Source organism: Bos taurus, chromosome 10 (genome assembly GCF_002263795.3).
Source record: "Bos taurus isolate L1 Dominette 01449 registration number 42190680 breed Hereford chromosome 10, ARS-UCD2.0, whole genome shotgun sequence".
Lineage (NCBI taxonomy): Eukaryota > Metazoa > Chordata > Mammalia > Artiodactyla > Bovidae > Bos > Bos taurus.
The window spans coordinates 76218087-76237225 of record NC_037337.1 but is presented as its reverse complement, the minus strand read 5'-3'; the positions used below and the strand labels follow the sequence as shown (position 1 = coordinate 76237225).

The window sequence follows — 19139 nt, the reverse complement described above, 5'->3', positions numbered from 1 at the left end:
CTATGGTTTGGTTTTTCCAGTGGGCATGTATGGATGTGAAAGCTGGACTATAAAGAAAGCTGAGTGCAGAAGAATTGATGTTTTTGAAGTGTGGTGTTGGAGAAGACCCTTGAGAGTCCCTTGGACTGCAAGAAGATCCAACCAGTCCATCCTAAAGGAGATCAGTCCTGGGTGTTCATTGGTAGGACTGATGTTGAAGCTGAAACTCCAATACTTTGGCCACCTGATGTGGAGAGCTGACTCATTTGAAAAGACCCCAATGCTGGGAAAGATTGAGGGCAGAAGGAGAAGCGGACGACAGAGGACGAGATGGTTGGATGGCATCACCGACTCAATGGACATGGGTTTGGGTGGACTCCAGGAGTTGGTGATGGACAGGGAGGCCTGGCATGCTGTGGTTCATGGGGTTGCAAAGAGTCGGACACAACTGAGCGACTGAACTGAACTTACATGCACAATAAAGATTTTAAAGATCATATGGGCAACTAATCACTTATTTCTAAGTTATCTGATACTGAAAAAAATGCCACTATCATGAATGAACTTGAATCATTCTTGAATCATATCTTGGAGATTATTTTGCTAGGACCTGATCACTATAAACCATGGACATGGTTCCATATACGTGATGTAAACAAATGGTACAGATTGAGGACTTGTTTTACAATTAAAAAAAAATGAAAATAATAAAACAATTTAAATGACAAATGTTAGTAAACTGTATGTTGTGATTGTTGCACATGAAGCACTTACTTCTTCATGGACAAATTTCCACTCCTGCTTCAGTTCTTCACACCACATCTCCCACTCTTTAGCAGCTTCCAGCAAACTCAGCCATCTCTCCCACAGAGCTGATGTGCTTCTGAGCAAACAGAGGCTGTCACTGTCCGTGCACATGGCTCTCAAGTGTCTGAGGACCTGTCGTTGTTTCAGCAGTTCTTCCTTGGCTGACATAAGATTTGACACCAAGGCCTTAAGAGAGAAAAGAAAAGGAAGAATAGAATTTTTCTGAATTCAGAACTATTCTGAAAGTTATAAACTATTTTAATCTTGAATAATTAATGCTTTTAAATCATCCATAAGTCAGATATGATCCATTTTTTATTCCTTTTCAAAGTCAATTTGAGACAGATGAGAAGTATCAATGTATTGTTATATAGCACATGAATTTAGAATTATGGGGACAAATAATGACCCTTAAATCACAGATTTTCCAAGTAAACATGTGTCTTCCAAGGTAAATATTCCTAGAAGTTCATTTTTAAAAAATTTTAATGTAAGCCTCATATTTTGTTGTTGTTCAGTCACTAAGTTGTGTCCAACTCTTTGCAACCCCGTGGACTTCAGCACGCCAGGCCTCCCTGTCCTTCACTATCTCCTGGAGTTTGCCCAAGTTCATGTTCTTGAGTTGGTGATGCTATTCCACCATCTCATCCTCTGCAGCCCTCTTCTCCTTTTGCCTTCAATCTTTCCCAGGATTAGGTGAGTCGGCTTTTCCCATCAGGTGGCCAAAGTATTGGAGCTTCAGCTTCAGTATTAGTCCTTCCAATGAGTATTCAGGGTTGATTTCCTTTAGGATGGACTGGTTTCATCTCTTTGCTGTACAAGTGACTTTCAAGAGTCTTCTCCAGCACCACAATTTGAAAGCATCAATTCTTCAGTGCTCAGCCTTCCTTATGGTCCAACTCGCACATCCATATATAGCTATTGGCAAGACCATAGCTTTGGCCCATATTTTACTAGATAGGTATTAATAATTTGTACAACACTTACTGCATCAACCACTAACACATTAGTTAAGGTTTTTTAGTTTTGTGGTAGATGATAAGCACAGATGATTTAAAATGTTCTCATCCAAATGCTTATAACACAATACTGCAACAGATAAAAAATGCAAAACTAAAATTGCTCAGTAATAGAGTATAAAAAGTAACCAGAATTTAGCACTTAAGATAGTTGCATTAAATGCTCTGTCATAGGCCCAGTGATCTCCAACAAAGTAACAAGCAAGGCAAAGCTTTCAAAAGAATGATCAATAAGGACAGTATGCTACTGGGGAGAGGACTGTCCTGTGAATTCGACCAATTAACTCTCTCAGAAACAATTCTTCATTTTCCCCATGGCTTTTGGTTTAGGAATTTTCTTGAGTGTATGAATTAGGTTAAAGATTTCTGTGGGTCATAACAGAGCCACATCCCCCAATGCCTCCACTTGCTCTTTCTGCCAATTTTTTGCACACAGTCTTACTGAAGATTTGGAGTATCTGTTACCTTGCTCTGTTCCAAGCGCTCCAAAGCTTCTTTGTAAGATACTGGCAAGGGGCACATGGACTGCCCAAGAATGGTCTCCATCTGGCTGAGGTTCGTGCAAATTTTCTCATTTATATTCCTATAGCGTTTGTAATTGTCAAGACACCTAGTAAGGCACAGTTGGGGGAAAAAGTAATATTAAACTTTATTTAGTGCAATAAATTCTGAGCTTTCCAGAATGTATTCTGAACCCCTAATAAAAAACAGAATTTAATTCTCTTTTTGCTACTCAGTGTATTTCAACAAATACTTATTGACTTCTTCCCCCTCACCAGATCTGCATGAGAGTTTTAATGCAAATATTAACAGGTAGATAAGACTGTTCCCCAAGCATTTAAACTTTGGAAAACTGTATTCTTGAACACTGCCAACAAGGTGTAAACTGGTACAATTCTTGTAGAAAGCTCCTTCGTCTTAAAACTGCTCATAACTTTTGATCAAGAAATATTCACAAAAGAGGCTCAAGTTCATTAGCAATAATAAAGATTCAAATTAAAACCACAAAGAAATATCATTTCTCAACCATCAGACTGGCAAAAATTAAACCTCACACCATTAAGTATTGATAAGGATATGGGACCACTGGAATATTAATATGCTGCTGGCTTGAGTAGAAATAGATAAAATCATTTGGAATTAAAAATTTAAGATGTGTATAACTTTTGACCCGGTAATCACAATCCTAAGTATACACCCAACAGAAGCTCTTGAATTTGAAAATGTTCTTCCTAGAAAAAACTGCAACAATCCAAATATCTACCAATACCTGGGTGAGTGAATTTTACTACAGACAAAACACAAATGAACTTCAGAATCATAATTGTAAGTGTGAAAAAACAATGAAGTCACAGAAGAGAATACATATGTGAAAATAGGATACAAATACATAGTAAAAATATTTTTTAAAGCAAAGGCATGGTCAATAAAGACAGGATAATGGTTATTTCTGAGAGGAGAGGGAAGGAGTCCACGAAGGAACTAAAAAGTCATGGTGTTTACCTTTGAACCTTTCAGTACAAAGGTGATTATCATTATTCTTTATACCACATGCAGATTTCTATAAACATTCCATTTTAAGTACTGGATGTTAAGAAAAAATTAAATAAATGCAACAGAATATTTGCTATAGTTTTCCTTAGACAGTGATTTTTATTTTCCATATTTTCCAAATTAGTTCTAATGTGTACATGTTAATTATAATCTATATTTGTTCTTAAAGCGTTACCTTTAGAAAGAAGTACCTACCTTTCTACTTCAGCTTCCTTTACTTTGGCTGCCTCCCTCAAGGCTGAGTTCTTAGAAACTAAGTCCTGTAAAGTGCACTCAAGTTGTCGTTTAGCTTCCAGGCTGGAGACGGTCCCCAGATTCTCGGTGAGGTCCTGGATGCCTGCTATTGTGGATTTCAGTTCCTCTTGTTTCTGGCGAGGCACCTCCACTGATTCTTTCGGATTATCAAGATCTACTCTATGCGACACAATGATGGTTTCCAGATCGGAGATGATCCCCATGGCCCTGGAGACTGCTTCATTATAGCGTGTCATATTTTCATAAGCATCATTCAAGACACTCTGGTGAATGGAAGATTAAATGCTGTGATGAAATTTTCAAATTTGGGGGATTTTTGTCATTTTTGAATGTCTGTGATACATTCATAATACATCTCTGGGTCATACAAGAGCAAGCATTTCACACTTTTAGTTTGATAATATTACACTGATATTTTAAAATGAATAGGTTTTTCTTTGCATAAAGAAAATTATTTCTAGAATTATTTCATATTTCAATTTCAAATATTTCATAAAGAAAATTAGATTTCTAAGAAATCCAATCTAAATTTAAAAATACACACCATGAATCACGTCTAATGATATATATTAATGCTCTAGAACTCTTGTATTAGACTATTAAATAAAACTACTGAATATATTTAGTGTATATAACCTCAAGCAATGTTTGTGGAAAAAAAAAAACTGGAACTAAATTAATGTCTCTGCCATTAACTTTAGTTTTGAGCACATCACTTAATGTCTCCAGATCTCTGTCTTCTTGCTGAAATAACAAATAGTTGAAATAAAGAACTTGAAAGGTCCCTTCCAGTCCATCTCTAAGCATAACAGTTTGAGGATTTATGTACAGTGTTTCTGGAAACCATATTAAAATCAAATGGAGAAATTAAGTATCAATTTAAAGAACATATTAGCGTTCATATGACTTTATATTTCTATAGTATTTATACCTAGCAAAATAGTTCAAATACATTATCTAGTAACTCTTTGAATTAAAGAAGGGAGTTAACTTCCCCATTCTATAAATTTAGTGTGACAATTCAGAAAACACAGTGAAAGGAGTTACGTTAAGCACAGTGTGTTTAACTGATGCCTAAGATATCTACCCTTTTACTACAGGAAAGGAGGGAGTTTGTTACAGTCGCTCTTCAACAGGCATCAGAAAACTTTTCCTGTAAAGGGTTAGACTAAATATTTCAGGTTTTGCAAGACATACAGACTGTCACAACTACTCAGCCCAGATGTTGTAGCAGGTGAGCAGCCATAACAAGCCATAAAGTGAATGGGCATGGCTGTGTTCCAGTAAGATTTTACTTATAAAATCAGATGCTGTAGGCAGATTGACCAATGAGCCTTAATTTGATGACCACTTTCTAAAAGGAGACAGATCTCAACATGAATCCTGGTTCTGTTACTACTGAAAGATCTTGAGAAAATGGTAGTTTCTAAACTTCAATTTCCTTGTTTTAAAATGAGGCTAATATTAGCACCCACCTCACAGAGTTGCTGTGAGGATGAAAGTGTTCAGCATACCTACTAGACACTGTAAGTGCTAAAGAAATGTGGAGTTATTGTTTTGTGTTCTTTACACCATATTTATTCCACTACATTCTGTTATCTCTAAAAAAAACCCAAACAAACCAAAACCCAAACTTTTTGGTTCTGAGCCCAACAGATTCTACAAGGCATATAGAACTCACAGTGTCAAACATCTTTTTCCACTACAAGCACTACATTTTGATGTGGAATGAGTTGGGGCTATAAACTGGCCCTTTGAAGTTCTTTAAAATGACTATTCTCCTGTGTAGAATGTTCTTATAGAACCTGTAACTTCCGTTTTTTAAATGTGTTTATTTTTCATTGAAGGATAATGGCTCTACAGTATTGTGTTGGTTTCTATCAAACAATAACGTGGGTCAGCCATAAGAACCTGTTACTTCTTGAGAAATGTAGATATTAACTAGAGTAAAACATAAAATAGGGTTTTTATGTTTTAAAAACATGAAAATAAAACAAATACATTAACTGCCTAATTAAAAAACTTACAGTGCGGGAATCAATGCTTGCATTAAGCTGCATGTAAAGATCTTCAATGTCATTTAATTTTGCTTCCACAACACTAGCTTCAGAAGAATTTTCCTCACTTTGCTTCTCAATGACAGTCACAGCTTTAATGCTATCCATTTCTGCCTGAACTTTTTCCTGAAACACTTCACAATTATCTTTTTCATTTTGAATATATTCAATTTGCAAATTTATAAGCAATGGCTGTTGTAACTGAGATTTTATCTGATTTAAAACATGTAAAGAATTTTCTAGTTTGTCCTTAAAATCCTTTTCATCCATTTCTTTCAGTTGGGATTGCAGGGCCATTTTTTGTTGGAGAACCTGGCGCAACTTATTATGTTCTTCTGCATACAGCTTTAGTTGTTGTATTTCTCTCTCTTTGAATAAGTCATCAAAGTCTTTATTTTCACTTAATTTCTTGATAATCTCATGATACAAGCTCATGGCTTTCCCAATTCTCTGATTCAAAACTTGAGCATTGAGCAGACTGCTTTCTGGTGGAGTGTTAGGCATTGTTAGTACTGGTTCAGCCCTTTTCTTAATTTGTAAATCCAAAGCCTTCAGTTTAGCTAGTGATGCTTGATATTTGTCGTATTCTGCCACAAACGTATTCAACTGCTTAATTTTTTCTTCAAGTTCTCGTTCTTTTTCAAGTACTTGGGTTTGTATTTGATCAAGTTGGGTCCAATCCCAGTTTAGTTCTATACAGTCAAACACTTCTTTGAGTTTCAGTACTTGTAGGATACTAGATTGAATGCCAGTGATTTGGTTTTTAAGATGATACAACTCCTCTTTAACATCTGGATTTACTTCCGGATTCAGTAGAAGTTCATTGTGCTGTATATGGTCAAACTCCTTCTGAAGTGCAGATATTTTTTCATGAAATTCTCTGTAAAAATTTATCTTGTGTTCTACTTCATTACACTTATTTTGAATGAATCTTTGAGTTCTGTTGGCTCTAGTCTTAAGATTTTTCAATCGATCATCTAGAAATAATCTTTCAAATACACTTAGATCCTTAGAGATGTTTGTTTGTTCCTGAAGATGTGTCGAGATTACACTCTTAATTTCTTGCAATTCCTTCTGAGAAGTGGTCAAAGCAACATACAGTTGTTCTAGTTCAGCTTCTGTGGAGGTTGTATCTGTCTTGGGGATTATCAGTGTTTCATTTCCTTGAAGTGAAAGTTGAACCTTCCCTATTATGGCAACAAATTTGCTTCTTTCTTCCAATTTAAGTTCTAATTGCTGTGATCTTTGGGTTGATTTTAAAGCCAGCATTTGGTATTGATTCTGTAAGTCCTGAAGGAGGTTATTGAAATCATTGCTCTCATATGCTGTGAAGTTAGGAATATTATCTTTGACCTCTTCAACCAACGACTCCACAACCTGCTGCTTAGCTAGAATGCCATCGTGCACCACCTCGCATTTTCTGATCTGTGAAAGAACATCATCTGGGAGAAGGGAAATGGGAGGAGTGAGTTCCCCTAACAGATTCTGGACCCATAAGATAGCCTCTTTTATTTTGTATCTGGTTTCACACTTCTTGATCTGATTTTCCACCTCCATGTTTAATGGTTCCAATGCTTCCAATTGCTTCTGCAAATTACTTATTGCATCTTCTAAAATCTTTCTTTCTTTTTCTCCCCAAATCCTCTTCATCTGAAGTTCAGCTCGCCCCTTGAGCATAGAAAACCTATGCTTTATAGTATGGAGTTCAGTGGCCAAAGCAACCACGCTTAGATTCCCTTCCTGGGCTTCTGGAGAGTTCAGCCTTAACTGCAGATGCTGCTGCTGCTGCTGCAGGGAAGTTTCAAGGTCTTGAATCTTACTCATGAGAAACATAAACTCTTCGTGTCCCACTGATTGTTGAGAATACTTCTTCTGAGCCAGTTGTTTCATTTGCTCCCAACCATGCTCAAGTAGCCTGATCTGGCTTTCCAATAGCTTCTTATCCATGTCAGTCAGACAGTTTGATAAATTTTCCCATTCGATTTTCATCTTGCTTAAAGAATCTTTCTCTTTTTCTATTGATGCCAGAAAATTTTTAATTTTGTCCATATAGGTTGTACTGTCCAGGAGTCCCCTAGCAAAAGAAGAAAAAGTGAAGCTTATTAATATTTACTACCTCAACATGAAGTTAGCTGTCATTAAAAGAAATTAATTCTGCTCTGAATTCATGAAAGAGAAGATTGGATTGTCTGTAAGAACACTCTTTCCTTAAAACAAAAATCAGAATCTTGTTTACTGTGGCTCTCAATTAATGTGTGACAATGTAGAAAGCTCATCTATAAAATGAGTATCATAAAAATGGAGAACCACAGGAACAATGGTTCTGTGAAGGGAACAATGTACGCAAAAGTCCTCTATAATCTGCAAAGTATTTGTGCAAAGTTAGGACTAAGAAAAATGACAATATCCAACTCCTTTGTTATTATCTTACCAACAATAACGACACTGATCAAGAAGGCATAACCATCAGGCTAAACTTTTTTTTTTTAAGGAGAAGCTATATTTAATACACATACCCAGAATATACAAATCTTTCTTTAAAATAAGAAAACCATTAAAGAATTTTCTTTAATGGTTTCCATATGAAATTAATTTCTATACTGTAGTATTAAAATCATAATATTCTTTAACAATATAAGCTCTTAACACCCTGGGCCTGTCCAAAAAAGTGAAGCCTATGTTCAAATAAAGAATGCACGTCCTAAATTCTTATACTTACACTTTCAGACTTTCCTTTTCTGTCAACAAGGCTTTCATGGAGGATTCACCTGCCATGAGATGTCCCTGAAAATCTTCAAGGAGACAGTATTGACTTTCTTTCTTTTTCTTCAAAGTAATAAGTGCCTGAAGCAGATTATCCAAGTGCTGCACTGAATAACTTTCATCGTGGAGAACCAAGGCACTTGATTCTGTTTTGCTGAGATATTCACTTTGTTCTAGAGGTTCAATGGCTGCTTTCTTTCCTTCCAACTGGGTACATAATTCCTGAAAACAAGTAAAGGAAATCAATAAATATGCACTTACTAATTCACTGATTAATTAATTCACTTATTTTCCCCCTTGCTCTTTCCTTCCAGTAATACATTCCATTCCAAGAATATTTTTAAATATTTCATTTGCACCCAGAGAAACGAAGGTCCTGACATTTAAAAGATCTCCCCCCCGACTGGAGTCATGTTAAAATCTAAACTAACATTCACCATTGGTCTAATATCTAATAGCAATCTGGTCACCCTATTGTGTTCAAAGGTTCTACCAGGTCTAAAGAAGATTTATCTTGCTTTTATTATTTACATGCATCATCTCTTTTTCCTCTTTTAGATACACGTTTACTATTACGTAAACTTGGCTAAAATTATAAGGATCATTTTTCAAAACATGATCATCTACTGGATTTTTGGATGCTTTTCCATGGCTATAAGTACATAAATACATAAACATAGTTATGCAAACACAGCTATAAAAATGAAGAAGGAATACCCCATAATATTGATAATTAAGACAAACAAAAGGAATTTGTCAAATGCAGGAAAATAGATATGACTAAAAAAAGGAATAATGACAAGCCAGAATCTCCAAATTTTATCACTGAATAAGTAAGTTTTTAGGAACTTTTTGGAAGAGAAAGACTAATGTTCATTAAACTCTTACACTTTTTAAATGGAAAGATTTATACAACTTACTGATTAGTACATAATTATATAGTTACCAAATTGATCATCAGGCAAAGGTTAAATAAGATTTTTCATTCTGTGCAAGCAAGTTTTTGGTAATTAAAATATATTGTATTGCACTAGATAAATGATGCAATCATGTTGTCAGTGTTTTTCTTGTTTCCATACCTCTATCTCCTTTAATTGTTCATTTCTTAACATAACATCTAATTCTAAAGGTTGATTTTGCAGCTCATTGACTTTCTGCTCATCTTCAGTGTTTTTCATGCTTTCTTGAACATCAAGAGAAAGTTGTCTTGACAAAATCATTTCCAAAGCTGAATTCTGAAAACATAAAAAGATTAATTGCTAAATAGACTAACTTCCAAATGAATAATTTTTATTTTTCTTGGTGAAAAAATTCCAGTTTCTTCTATTTACTCACATTAAAGACTTTTCAAAAGTATATTTTTGCCATGACCAAAGTGGATTTTTCCATGCAATATTTAATGACAATATTTAGTATATTCCATGCAATATTTAATACCAAGAAAAATGAAACTTTTTTTTACAAGATAGTATAGGATCTAGCATTTCTCAATTATATACTGAGGAATAGCTACAGTCTTAAAGAAAGAAACAGATATGGAAAAAAACCAAAGTTCCAAAGTGCATACTTAGTATTCACCATGACGCAGAGGGCTAGTTTAGTAAATAGGCATTCAATGGTAACAACTGGTAGTTAAAAACAGTAAGTGGAGAGATGAAAGAAATGCCAAAATTTCATGCATTAAAAATGTCATGCCGTAAACCAAGTAACAGTAAGAATACCAATTCTGGGTATGGCAGAACAGGTTATATACAGGGTAATTTGATCTTTTCTAAAAGCTCTAAGAACTCGAGGTTCTCAATAGGATATACAGAGATGGCATTTCAACTCATTTATTTATTTTTTCAACAAACATTTGTTGAGCACTTATATATACCAGGTTCCACAGCAGTAATTTTAAAACATTTCACATTATTTTGCTAAGGTAGTAGATTTCATTTTCAGGTTACTTTATAAGTGAAATATCATTCAAATTTGCCATATACTTTCATGTCAGTAAACATCCAGTCTGTACCAAGTCTGTGAATAAAATATATCCACATCTCCAAACATGGCAGAAATTATTTAAAAAATTGTCTTAAAAATACAGCCTAGATAGTAATGTTACGATGTTAACAATGGGAAAAACTGGGTAAGAGATAAATGAGAACTATCTGTACTATCTTTGCAAGTTTTCTGTCAATGTGAAACTATTAAAAAATCAGGGTTTATTTAAATAAAACAGATACCGTCTGGAGCTTCACCAATACTGATTGGTAAGAAAATTCAGTTGACCAGTGTTACTGGTTTTGAAGTATCTGCTTGGCAGTTAGCACAGGACACTTCTTCTAAAAGGCTGTAAATAAGTGGGATGATTTTGCCAATTTCCTCCATTTCTAACAATTTATTCATGAGAACTATGGTTAATCCCCATGGAAGGTAGGATCTCTGCATGGGATGGGGGACAGGGAGGGAGATCCAGGAAGACTGTGAGAAGAGGGGGCGTTGGTGCCACATCACAGATTTCTGCACCATAAACTGAAGTCCTGTGAGGGCGAAGCCTGTCTCTTTGTCACCTGATGGCTACTGTTACTTAGTACCCCAACAAATCCACCTGCAGGGCACGAGCTCCTGAGCTAAAGACATAGACACTAAACCCAGGAAATCTTCACTCCTTATCAATAATTTATTAGGAATTCAGAGCCCTGGTCTCTCTTACCTGATGGACCAGTCACTGGACTAGCCACATTTATAGCTTGCTATTTGTACTCAGCCTTCAGTGGTCAGAGAGAGCATCCTAAAAAGCCTGAAATCACCCCAAAACACCATTTGTTTACCAAATCCAAAAGCCATGTTTCCACTTTGGCAGAAAATCCAACAGAATCCCTCAAAGGAACATTTTAAATTTAAAAAGTAACATTCCTTTGTGCACACCCCAGAATTAGAACACAGACACCTGCCCTGATTGGCTCCTGGAAAGATTCTTTTGTAACCAGTCATCTTTTGCTCCTCATCTTTAGCTCTATTCTGATTTTCCAGACTCACTTGAAACATCTTATTTTAAACAATAAACAATAAGATGTTTCAAATATAATGCATTATATTTGAATATATAATATATATAATTATTATATATATTATATATAATTATACATAATATATATAATGTATTCTTTTCATGTATTAAAAGAATACAATATCATGGTTACTCATTACCCATGACAAGGATATAACTGATATAATTTTCCATATTAAAAATACAATTTAAAGTCCAGTCCTCACTTCTTTTTCATCTATTCTTCCCTAGACCTAACCACTATTCTAAATCCACATACACTTGTCTTTATACTTTGACTACATATGTTAATATTCATACAGTATTATTTTATGTATTTTTAACTCATAAAATTGGAATCACATATATATTATTTTATAACTTATTTTCTTCATTCAGCAATATGATTTGAGGTTTATCATGGTGTCAGATATCATTGTGCCAGATAGCATATTAGCATATTAAACCTCAATTAACAGCCCATGTAACACACTTGATAAAATTGGGGGATAGACCGCCAAACATCAAGCTGGGTAGAGACGAGACTGGTTCTAATCCCAACTCTTCTAGAATGAGAATTTGGCTGATTAACACCTTCTGATGTCAATTCCCTAACCCGAAACACAGAGTTAGGATAGAAATTTTCTAAGGTTCCTCAGCCTAATATTTTAAGACTTTGAAGAATGTCCTCAAATGCATGTTGCTCCTAGATGTTAATACCATTTATACCATGTAAGTCACTCCTGTACAGAAATAAATTTTGGATTGAGAATAATACCTCTAGAGCAACAACCAAGATTTGCATAGTGGCCAGAAAGCAAAGTAATATACTTGGAAGACAGAGTTGACACACGACCTAACTACATGTTCCAAGACAAAAATTTTTCTACTGACTTACTAGGATAACCAACACCAGAAATAAACATCATTTACCCCAGGAATGAACTCTCTTTCTTCCTCTTCATTCTAGTACTGACTTCCCTGAGTTTCTGGTCACTCAGCTACAGCTGGATGCCTTGCATGTTTTATGTCTATGATCATCCATGTTCATTTAAATACGGAAATTATAAACACTCAGAAAATGTTAAAAAGAACAAAAAATGATTCAGACATACTGACTGACAATTACACCCAATAACAAAGACATTCAAAAAGCAATCATAGAAAAAAGATGTTTTGTTTTTTTTAGGCATATTTATGCCATGAAGGTTGACATTTGGGAAGGAAAGGACAAGAAAGATCATTCAATATGGGTTAGGCTATAATGCTGCTTTATGAGTTTTTAGAAAAATAATGAGAATAATGTATCAGTCACCCTGTGTTTCCTTTTTATCATTTCCTTTTATGACATGTAGAATCCTGAGAGATTACTCAGACCTCACTTTTTATCATATCCTAATTTGTAACCCCACTTAAGTTATATAGGAAGGGGGAGATGGAAGGTAGTTTTGTATTTTCATATTTAAAAAATTTTAGAAATTCACCTCTGTAAAAATATACAGTATGATCTTGGATCATAAGCACCTACACCCTTCAGACTGCATTTTGTAATTTCTTGTGCCTCTAAGCCTGCCTTAACATTTTTGATATTAAAGAAAAAGTCAGCCAAAGGTCTGATTCTAAAATATCCCTTGAGTGAGTGAGTGAGTGAAAGTCAGTCAGTCATGCCTGACTCTTTGCAAGCTCATGGACTATACAGTCCATGGAATTCTCCAAGCCAGAATACTGGATTGGGTAGTCTTTCCCTTCTCCAGGGAATCTTCCCAATCCAGGGATCGAACCCAGTCTCCCACATTGCAGGCAGATTCTTTACCAGCTGAGCCACAGGGAAGCCTAAGAATACTGGAGTATGTAGCCTGTCCCTTCTCCAGCAGATCTTCCGGATCCAGGAATTGAACCGGTGTCTCTTGTATTACAGGCAGATTCTTTACCAACTGAGCTATAAGGAAGCCCACGTGTCTTTACTGGGGCTAAGTAAGAAAGTATTACAAAATTCAGATTTGTTGTTCTGTCACTAAGCTGTGTCCAGCTCTTTGCGACCCCATGGACTACACCACATCAGGCTCCTCTGTTTTCCACTATCTCCTGGAGTTTGCTCAAATTCATGTCCACTGACTCGGTGATGTTATCTAACCATCTCATCCTCTGTCACCCCCTTTTTCTTTTGCATTCAGTCTTTCCCAATATCAGGGTCTTTCCCAAAGAACTGGCTCTTCACATCAGGTGGCCAAAGGTTCCAATAAATTTTTTTTTATAAAAAAAGAGGTGTTACATATACACAATGGAATATTCAGTTCAGTTGCTCAGTTGTGTCCGATTCTTTGCGACCCCATGGACTGAAGCATGCCAGGCCTCCCTGTCCATCATCAACTCCTGGAGCTTGCTCAAACTCATGTCCATCTAGTCAGTGATGCTATCCAACCATCTCATCTTCTGTCATCCCCTTCTCCTCCTGCCTTCAATCTTTCCCAGCATCAGAGTCTTTTCCAATGAGTCAGTTATTCACATCAGGTGGCCAAAGTATTGGAGCTTCAGATTCAGTCTCAATCCTTCTAATGAATATTCAGGACTGATTTCCTTTAGGATTGACTGGTTTGATCTCTGTGCTGTCCAAGGGACTCTCAAGAGTCTTCTCCAACAACACAGTTCAAAAGCATCAATTCTTCAGCACTCAGCTTTCTCTGTGGTCCAATTCTCACATCCATACATGACTGCTGGAAAAACCATAGCTTTGACTTGACAGATCTTTGTCAGCAAAGTAATGTCTCTGCTTTTTAATATGCTGCCTAGGTTGGTCATAGCTTTTCTTCCAAGGAGCAACCATCTTTTAATTTACCCAACCATTAAAAAGAATGAAACTAGAACACTTTCTAACACCATACACAAAAATAAACTCAAAGTGGATTAAAGATCTAAACATAAGACCAGAGACTATAAAACTCCTAGAGGAAAACACAGGCAAAACACCCTCTGACATAATCTGATTATGCAGGATCCTCTATGACCCACCTCCCAGAGTAATGGAAATAAAAGCAAAAATAAACATATGGGACCTAACTAAAAAGCTTTTGCACAACGAAGGAAACTATAAGCAAGGTGAAAACACAGCCTTCAGAGTGGGAGAAAATAAGAGCAAATGAAGCAACTGACAAAGAATTAACCTCAAAAAATACAAGCAAGTAGCTCAAGTCCAGAAAAATAAACGACCCAATCAAAAAATCGGCCAAAGAACTAAACAGACATTTCTCCAAAGAAGACATACAGATGGCTAACAAACACATGAAAAGATGCTCAACATCACTCATCATCAGAGAAATGCAAATCAAAACCACAATGAGGTACCATCTCACGCCAGTCAGAATGGCTGCGATCCGAAAGTCTACAAACAGTAAGTGCTGGAGAGGGTGTTGAGAAAAGGGAACCCTCTTGCACTGTTGGTGGGAATGCAAACTAGTACAGCCACTATGGAGAACAGTGTGGAGATTCCTTAAAAAACTGGAAACAGAACTGCCATATGACCCAGCAATCCCACTGCTGGGCATACACACCGAGGAAGCCAGAATTGAAAGAGACACGTGTGCCCCAATGTTCATTGCAGCACTGTTTATAATAGCCAGGACATGGAAGCAACCTAGATGTCCATCGGCAGATGAACAGATAAGAAAGCTGTGGTACATATACACAATGGAATATTACTCAGCCATTAAAAAGAATACATTTGAATCTGTTCTAATGAGGTAGATGAAATTGGAGCTTATTATACAGAGTAAAGTAAGTTAGAAAGAAAAACACCAATACAGTATCAGATCAGATCAGATCAGTCGCTCAGTCGTGTCCAACTCTTTGCGACCCCATGAATCACAGCACGCCAGGCCTCCCTGTCCATCACCAACTCCTGGAGTTCACCCAGACTCACGTCCATCGAGTCAGTGATGCCATCCAGCCATCTCATCCTCTGTTGTCCCCTTCTCCTCTTGCCCCCAATCCCTCCCAGCATCAGAGTCTTTTCCAATGAGTCAACTCTTCGCATGAGATGGCCAAAGTACTGGAGTTTCAGCTTTAGCATCATTCCTGCCAAAGAAATCCCAGGGCTGATCTCCTTCAGAATGGACTGGTTGGATCTCCTTACAGTATACTAATGCATATATATGGAATTTAGAAAGATGGTAACGATAACCTTGTATGCGAGACAGCAAAAAAGACACAGATGTAAAGAACAGTCTTTCGGACTCTGTGGGAGAAGACAAGGGTGAGATGATTTGAGAGAATAGTATTGAAACATGTATATTATCATATGTGAAACAGATCGCCAGTTCAGGTTCGATGCATGAGACAGGGTGCTCAGGGTTGGTGCACTGGGATGACCGTGAGGGATGGGATGGGGAGGGAGATGGGAGGGAGGGTCAGGATGGGGAACACATGTATACTCATGGCTGATTCATGTCAATATATGGCAAAAACCACTACAATATTGTAATTAGCCTCCAATTAAAATAAATTAAAAAAAAAGAATGAAATAATGCTATTTGCAGCATCATAGACAGACTTGGAGACTGTCATACTAAATAAAGCAACTAGACAGAGAAAGATAAAACCATGTATCATTTATATGTGGACTCTAAGATAAAATGAAACAAATGAATTTATCTACAGAACAGAAGTAGACTCACTGACGTAGAGAATGAACTTATGGTTACCAGGTGGACAGGACGGAGGGTGGGGATAGACTGGGAGTTTGGGACTGACATGTACACACTGCTATATTTGAAATAAAATGCCTTTCCATATTAAAAAAAAAGAAAAAAGATTCATGTTACAATAGAGGGGAAAAAAGGTGTTAAAAATGTTACTAGAAACTAAAACTAGCTTCCTCTAGTACAGGCTTGTGAAAATTATTTGAAGACTTAAGTCCCTTCATCTGCTTTTAAAAAGGAAAAAGCATTCTAATGAAGTAGCATGAATTATCATTAGCTCATCATTCAAGAATGAGTAAAAGCTTAATAAACAAAAATTTCTATTATTGGGTTGTGATCTTTAGTTTTCAATATACTCTACTGAATTCGGGTAGTTCACAGCCAACATGGGTCTGAGAAGCTAAACTTAGAGTTATTAAGCAAATTCACTTATCAATGTCACGTATTAGGATAGAAAAGTACTCAAGTGTTTTTCCTTTTTTACTTTTTACAGTTCTTTAAATACCATTAAGAAAGTTCCTTTTACAGATACAACTTCAAGAGTCTCATCACAGGGCCCTAAGCTTTTAAGACATACTTTGTTAGCTCGATCCAACAAGTGGGACTTCATGTCAGAGACATGTTCCATTGGCATTTTACCTTGTTTCTCATTTTAGGAAACCCTATCTGGCTCCTCTAGTCCTCCATGCACTTCTTCTCTCTTTTTTTGGCTGCACTGGGACTTCGTTGCTGCACGTGGGATTTCTCTAGTTGTGGAAGCAGGGGTGGTTCCTCTCTTCTTGTGCTGGGTGAGCTTCTCATTGCAGAGGCTTCTCTTATTGCAGAGCAGAGGCTCTAGGGCATGTGGGCTTCAATAGCTGCAGCTCTTGGGCTCAGTAGTTGGAGCTCGCCAGCTCTAGAGCACCGGCTCAGCAGTTGTGCTGCATGGGCTTAGTTGCCCCAAGGTATGTAAAATCTTCCCAGACTAGGGGTTGAAACCATGCTCCCCTGCACTGGCAGGTGGATTCTTAACCACTAGACCAGCACAGGGAAGTCCCTCCATGTATTTCTGCTCTTGGAAGACAACAGAAGTGCAGATTCTCTTCATCCCCGTGTATCACATATTCCATAAAATGCTGACAATTAAAGGGCTAACTTTCGCTGTTGTCCAAATGGACCCTGGACTGCGAGAGGCTGCCAAACAAGGAGACTCTTTCAAGTAGAGTTTATTGGAAGGCTCTTTGTGCCTTTTCCATTTCAGTCTCTCACCTATGAGAAACCACTTTAAAAGCCACAGGGAAATATACCCATTTGGATGTTTAGAAAGAAAACAGAACGATATTCTTCTTTCTTCTCCCCAGGAAGATCAGAAGTCTGAATGTCATTATTCTCACACTAAATGACCTGACAACAGTTAAAAATACATTTGCAGTATAGGGTTAACGTAAGAAGATAAAGAAAGGCAGCTATCCTTCCATACAGTCTCTGATTTCACTATGAAATCAACAACAACAACAAAGACCCACCAAAATAGAGCCGTTAGATTTTTTTTTTCTTTAGAAAATGGGTAAAGTGCATTTTCTTTTGCCTTCTCTAATTTGCTTTTGAGCTCTTGACCCAAGAAATTGTATCTGATTACATATCAGAGAGAATAATAAACCTAAATTGATGACTGACATTTCTAACAGATGAACAGTAATATTTCACTGCTGAAATCCTGGACAGTTTTCTAAGGGCTCTTTTTACAAGTGAGCATCATAAATAGCCAGCACATTGAGGGTTTAATTACGAAATCAGGAGGCTTGATTTACGACCCTCTCTTCAGAGCCCAACAACACCTCTCCGTTCGCAGACATGATGTCTTAGAGCTGCAATCATAAGCACTAACCTTATTGATTTCCCAGTCTTCCTCCAACTTTTCCATTGCAGCTGAGTCCTGAGTGGACTCCTGTACATCAGAAGTGACCTGCTCCTCTCTGCCTGGCAGAGGAAACTTTGCTTTGTTTTCTGTTGAGCATTTTGATTTGAGAATGCTGTTGAGACAGTTTTCCATCTCCTGCTTAGCAGATGCAAGTCTGTTTTCCAAATCTTTTTGTTTACACTTCAGTGATTTTATATCATCTTTAATAATCTTCTGTCCTGCTGAAGATGTATTTTGCTTGACGGACTTTGCTAAAGTTAAAATCTTCTCTAATGGGCCATCTTGTAAATGGAGACTATTCTCTAGGTCCTGTGAGCAGAGAAAAGATTGTCACAAAAGTATCACTGTTCAATTATCACAAAAGTTAGTTGACTTTTGTAAATTATAGAGTATTCTGCTTCACTAGTGGGAAGCTTTGTAAGAAACATATCAACCCATATCACAAAGAAGAAACTTTGGGCAAAATTTAAACTAATGTAGTGACCCAGATCAAATTCCCCAATAGATTTTATAAGATACTAGAAGATTTTACCGGAGAAGGCGATGGCACCCCACTCCAGTACTCTTGCCTGGAAAATCCCATGGATGGACAAGCCTGGTAGGCTGTGGTCCATGGGGTCGCTAAGAGTCAGACATGACTGAGCGACTTCACTTTCACTTTTCACTTTCATGCATCGGAGAAGGAAATGGCAACCCACTCCAGTGTTCTTGCCTGGAGAATCCCAGGGGCGGGGGAGCCTGGTGGGCTGCCGTCTATGGGGTCGCACAGAGTCGGACACGACTGAAGCGACTTAGCAGCAGCAGCAGCAGAAAATTTTATAAGATTACATTTATAAAAAGTAATGAAGAAAATGTTCACAACCCATTCCTAGAACATAGGAAATGGCCAACACATATTTGTTGAGTATATATTTTGTTCAAGATACTAATTAATATATAAATAATACTAAAATCAAACACAACCAAAACACTAATAAGTGCCTACTTTGTGCAAGGCCCTAAAAAGAATAAAATCATTTAGTATGTGCTCATATGAATCTAGTGCTAACATTTAAAATTCAGAGCAAAGCTTAAATC

At 36.9% G+C, this 19139-nt stretch overlaps 1 protein-coding gene across 17 annotated transcripts in view; it reads right to left on the bottom strand.

Moving 5' to 3' along the window:
- Window positions 1-19139, bottom strand: part of SYNE2 (spectrin repeat containing nuclear envelope protein 2) — a 323751-nt gene that overhangs the window by 149664 nt on the left and 154948 nt on the right. For all 17 annotated transcript variants that reach the window (XM_059890586.1, XM_024997770.2, XM_010809508.4 and 14 more), the window contains 7 exons: window positions 18030-18371; window positions 9514-9669; window positions 8391-8656; window positions 5642-7745; window positions 3555-3877; window positions 2271-2415; window positions 754-972 (listed from right to left, as the gene is read on the bottom strand). In XM_059890586.1, the coding sequence (XP_059746569.1) occupies window positions 754-972; window positions 2271-2415; window positions 3555-3877; window positions 5642-7745; window positions 8391-8656; window positions 9514-9669; window positions 18030-18371 (3555 nt within the window). The remainder of the gene's footprint in view (window positions 1-753; window positions 973-2270; window positions 2416-3554; window positions 3878-5641; window positions 7746-8390; window positions 8657-9513; window positions 9670-18029; window positions 18372-19139) is intronic.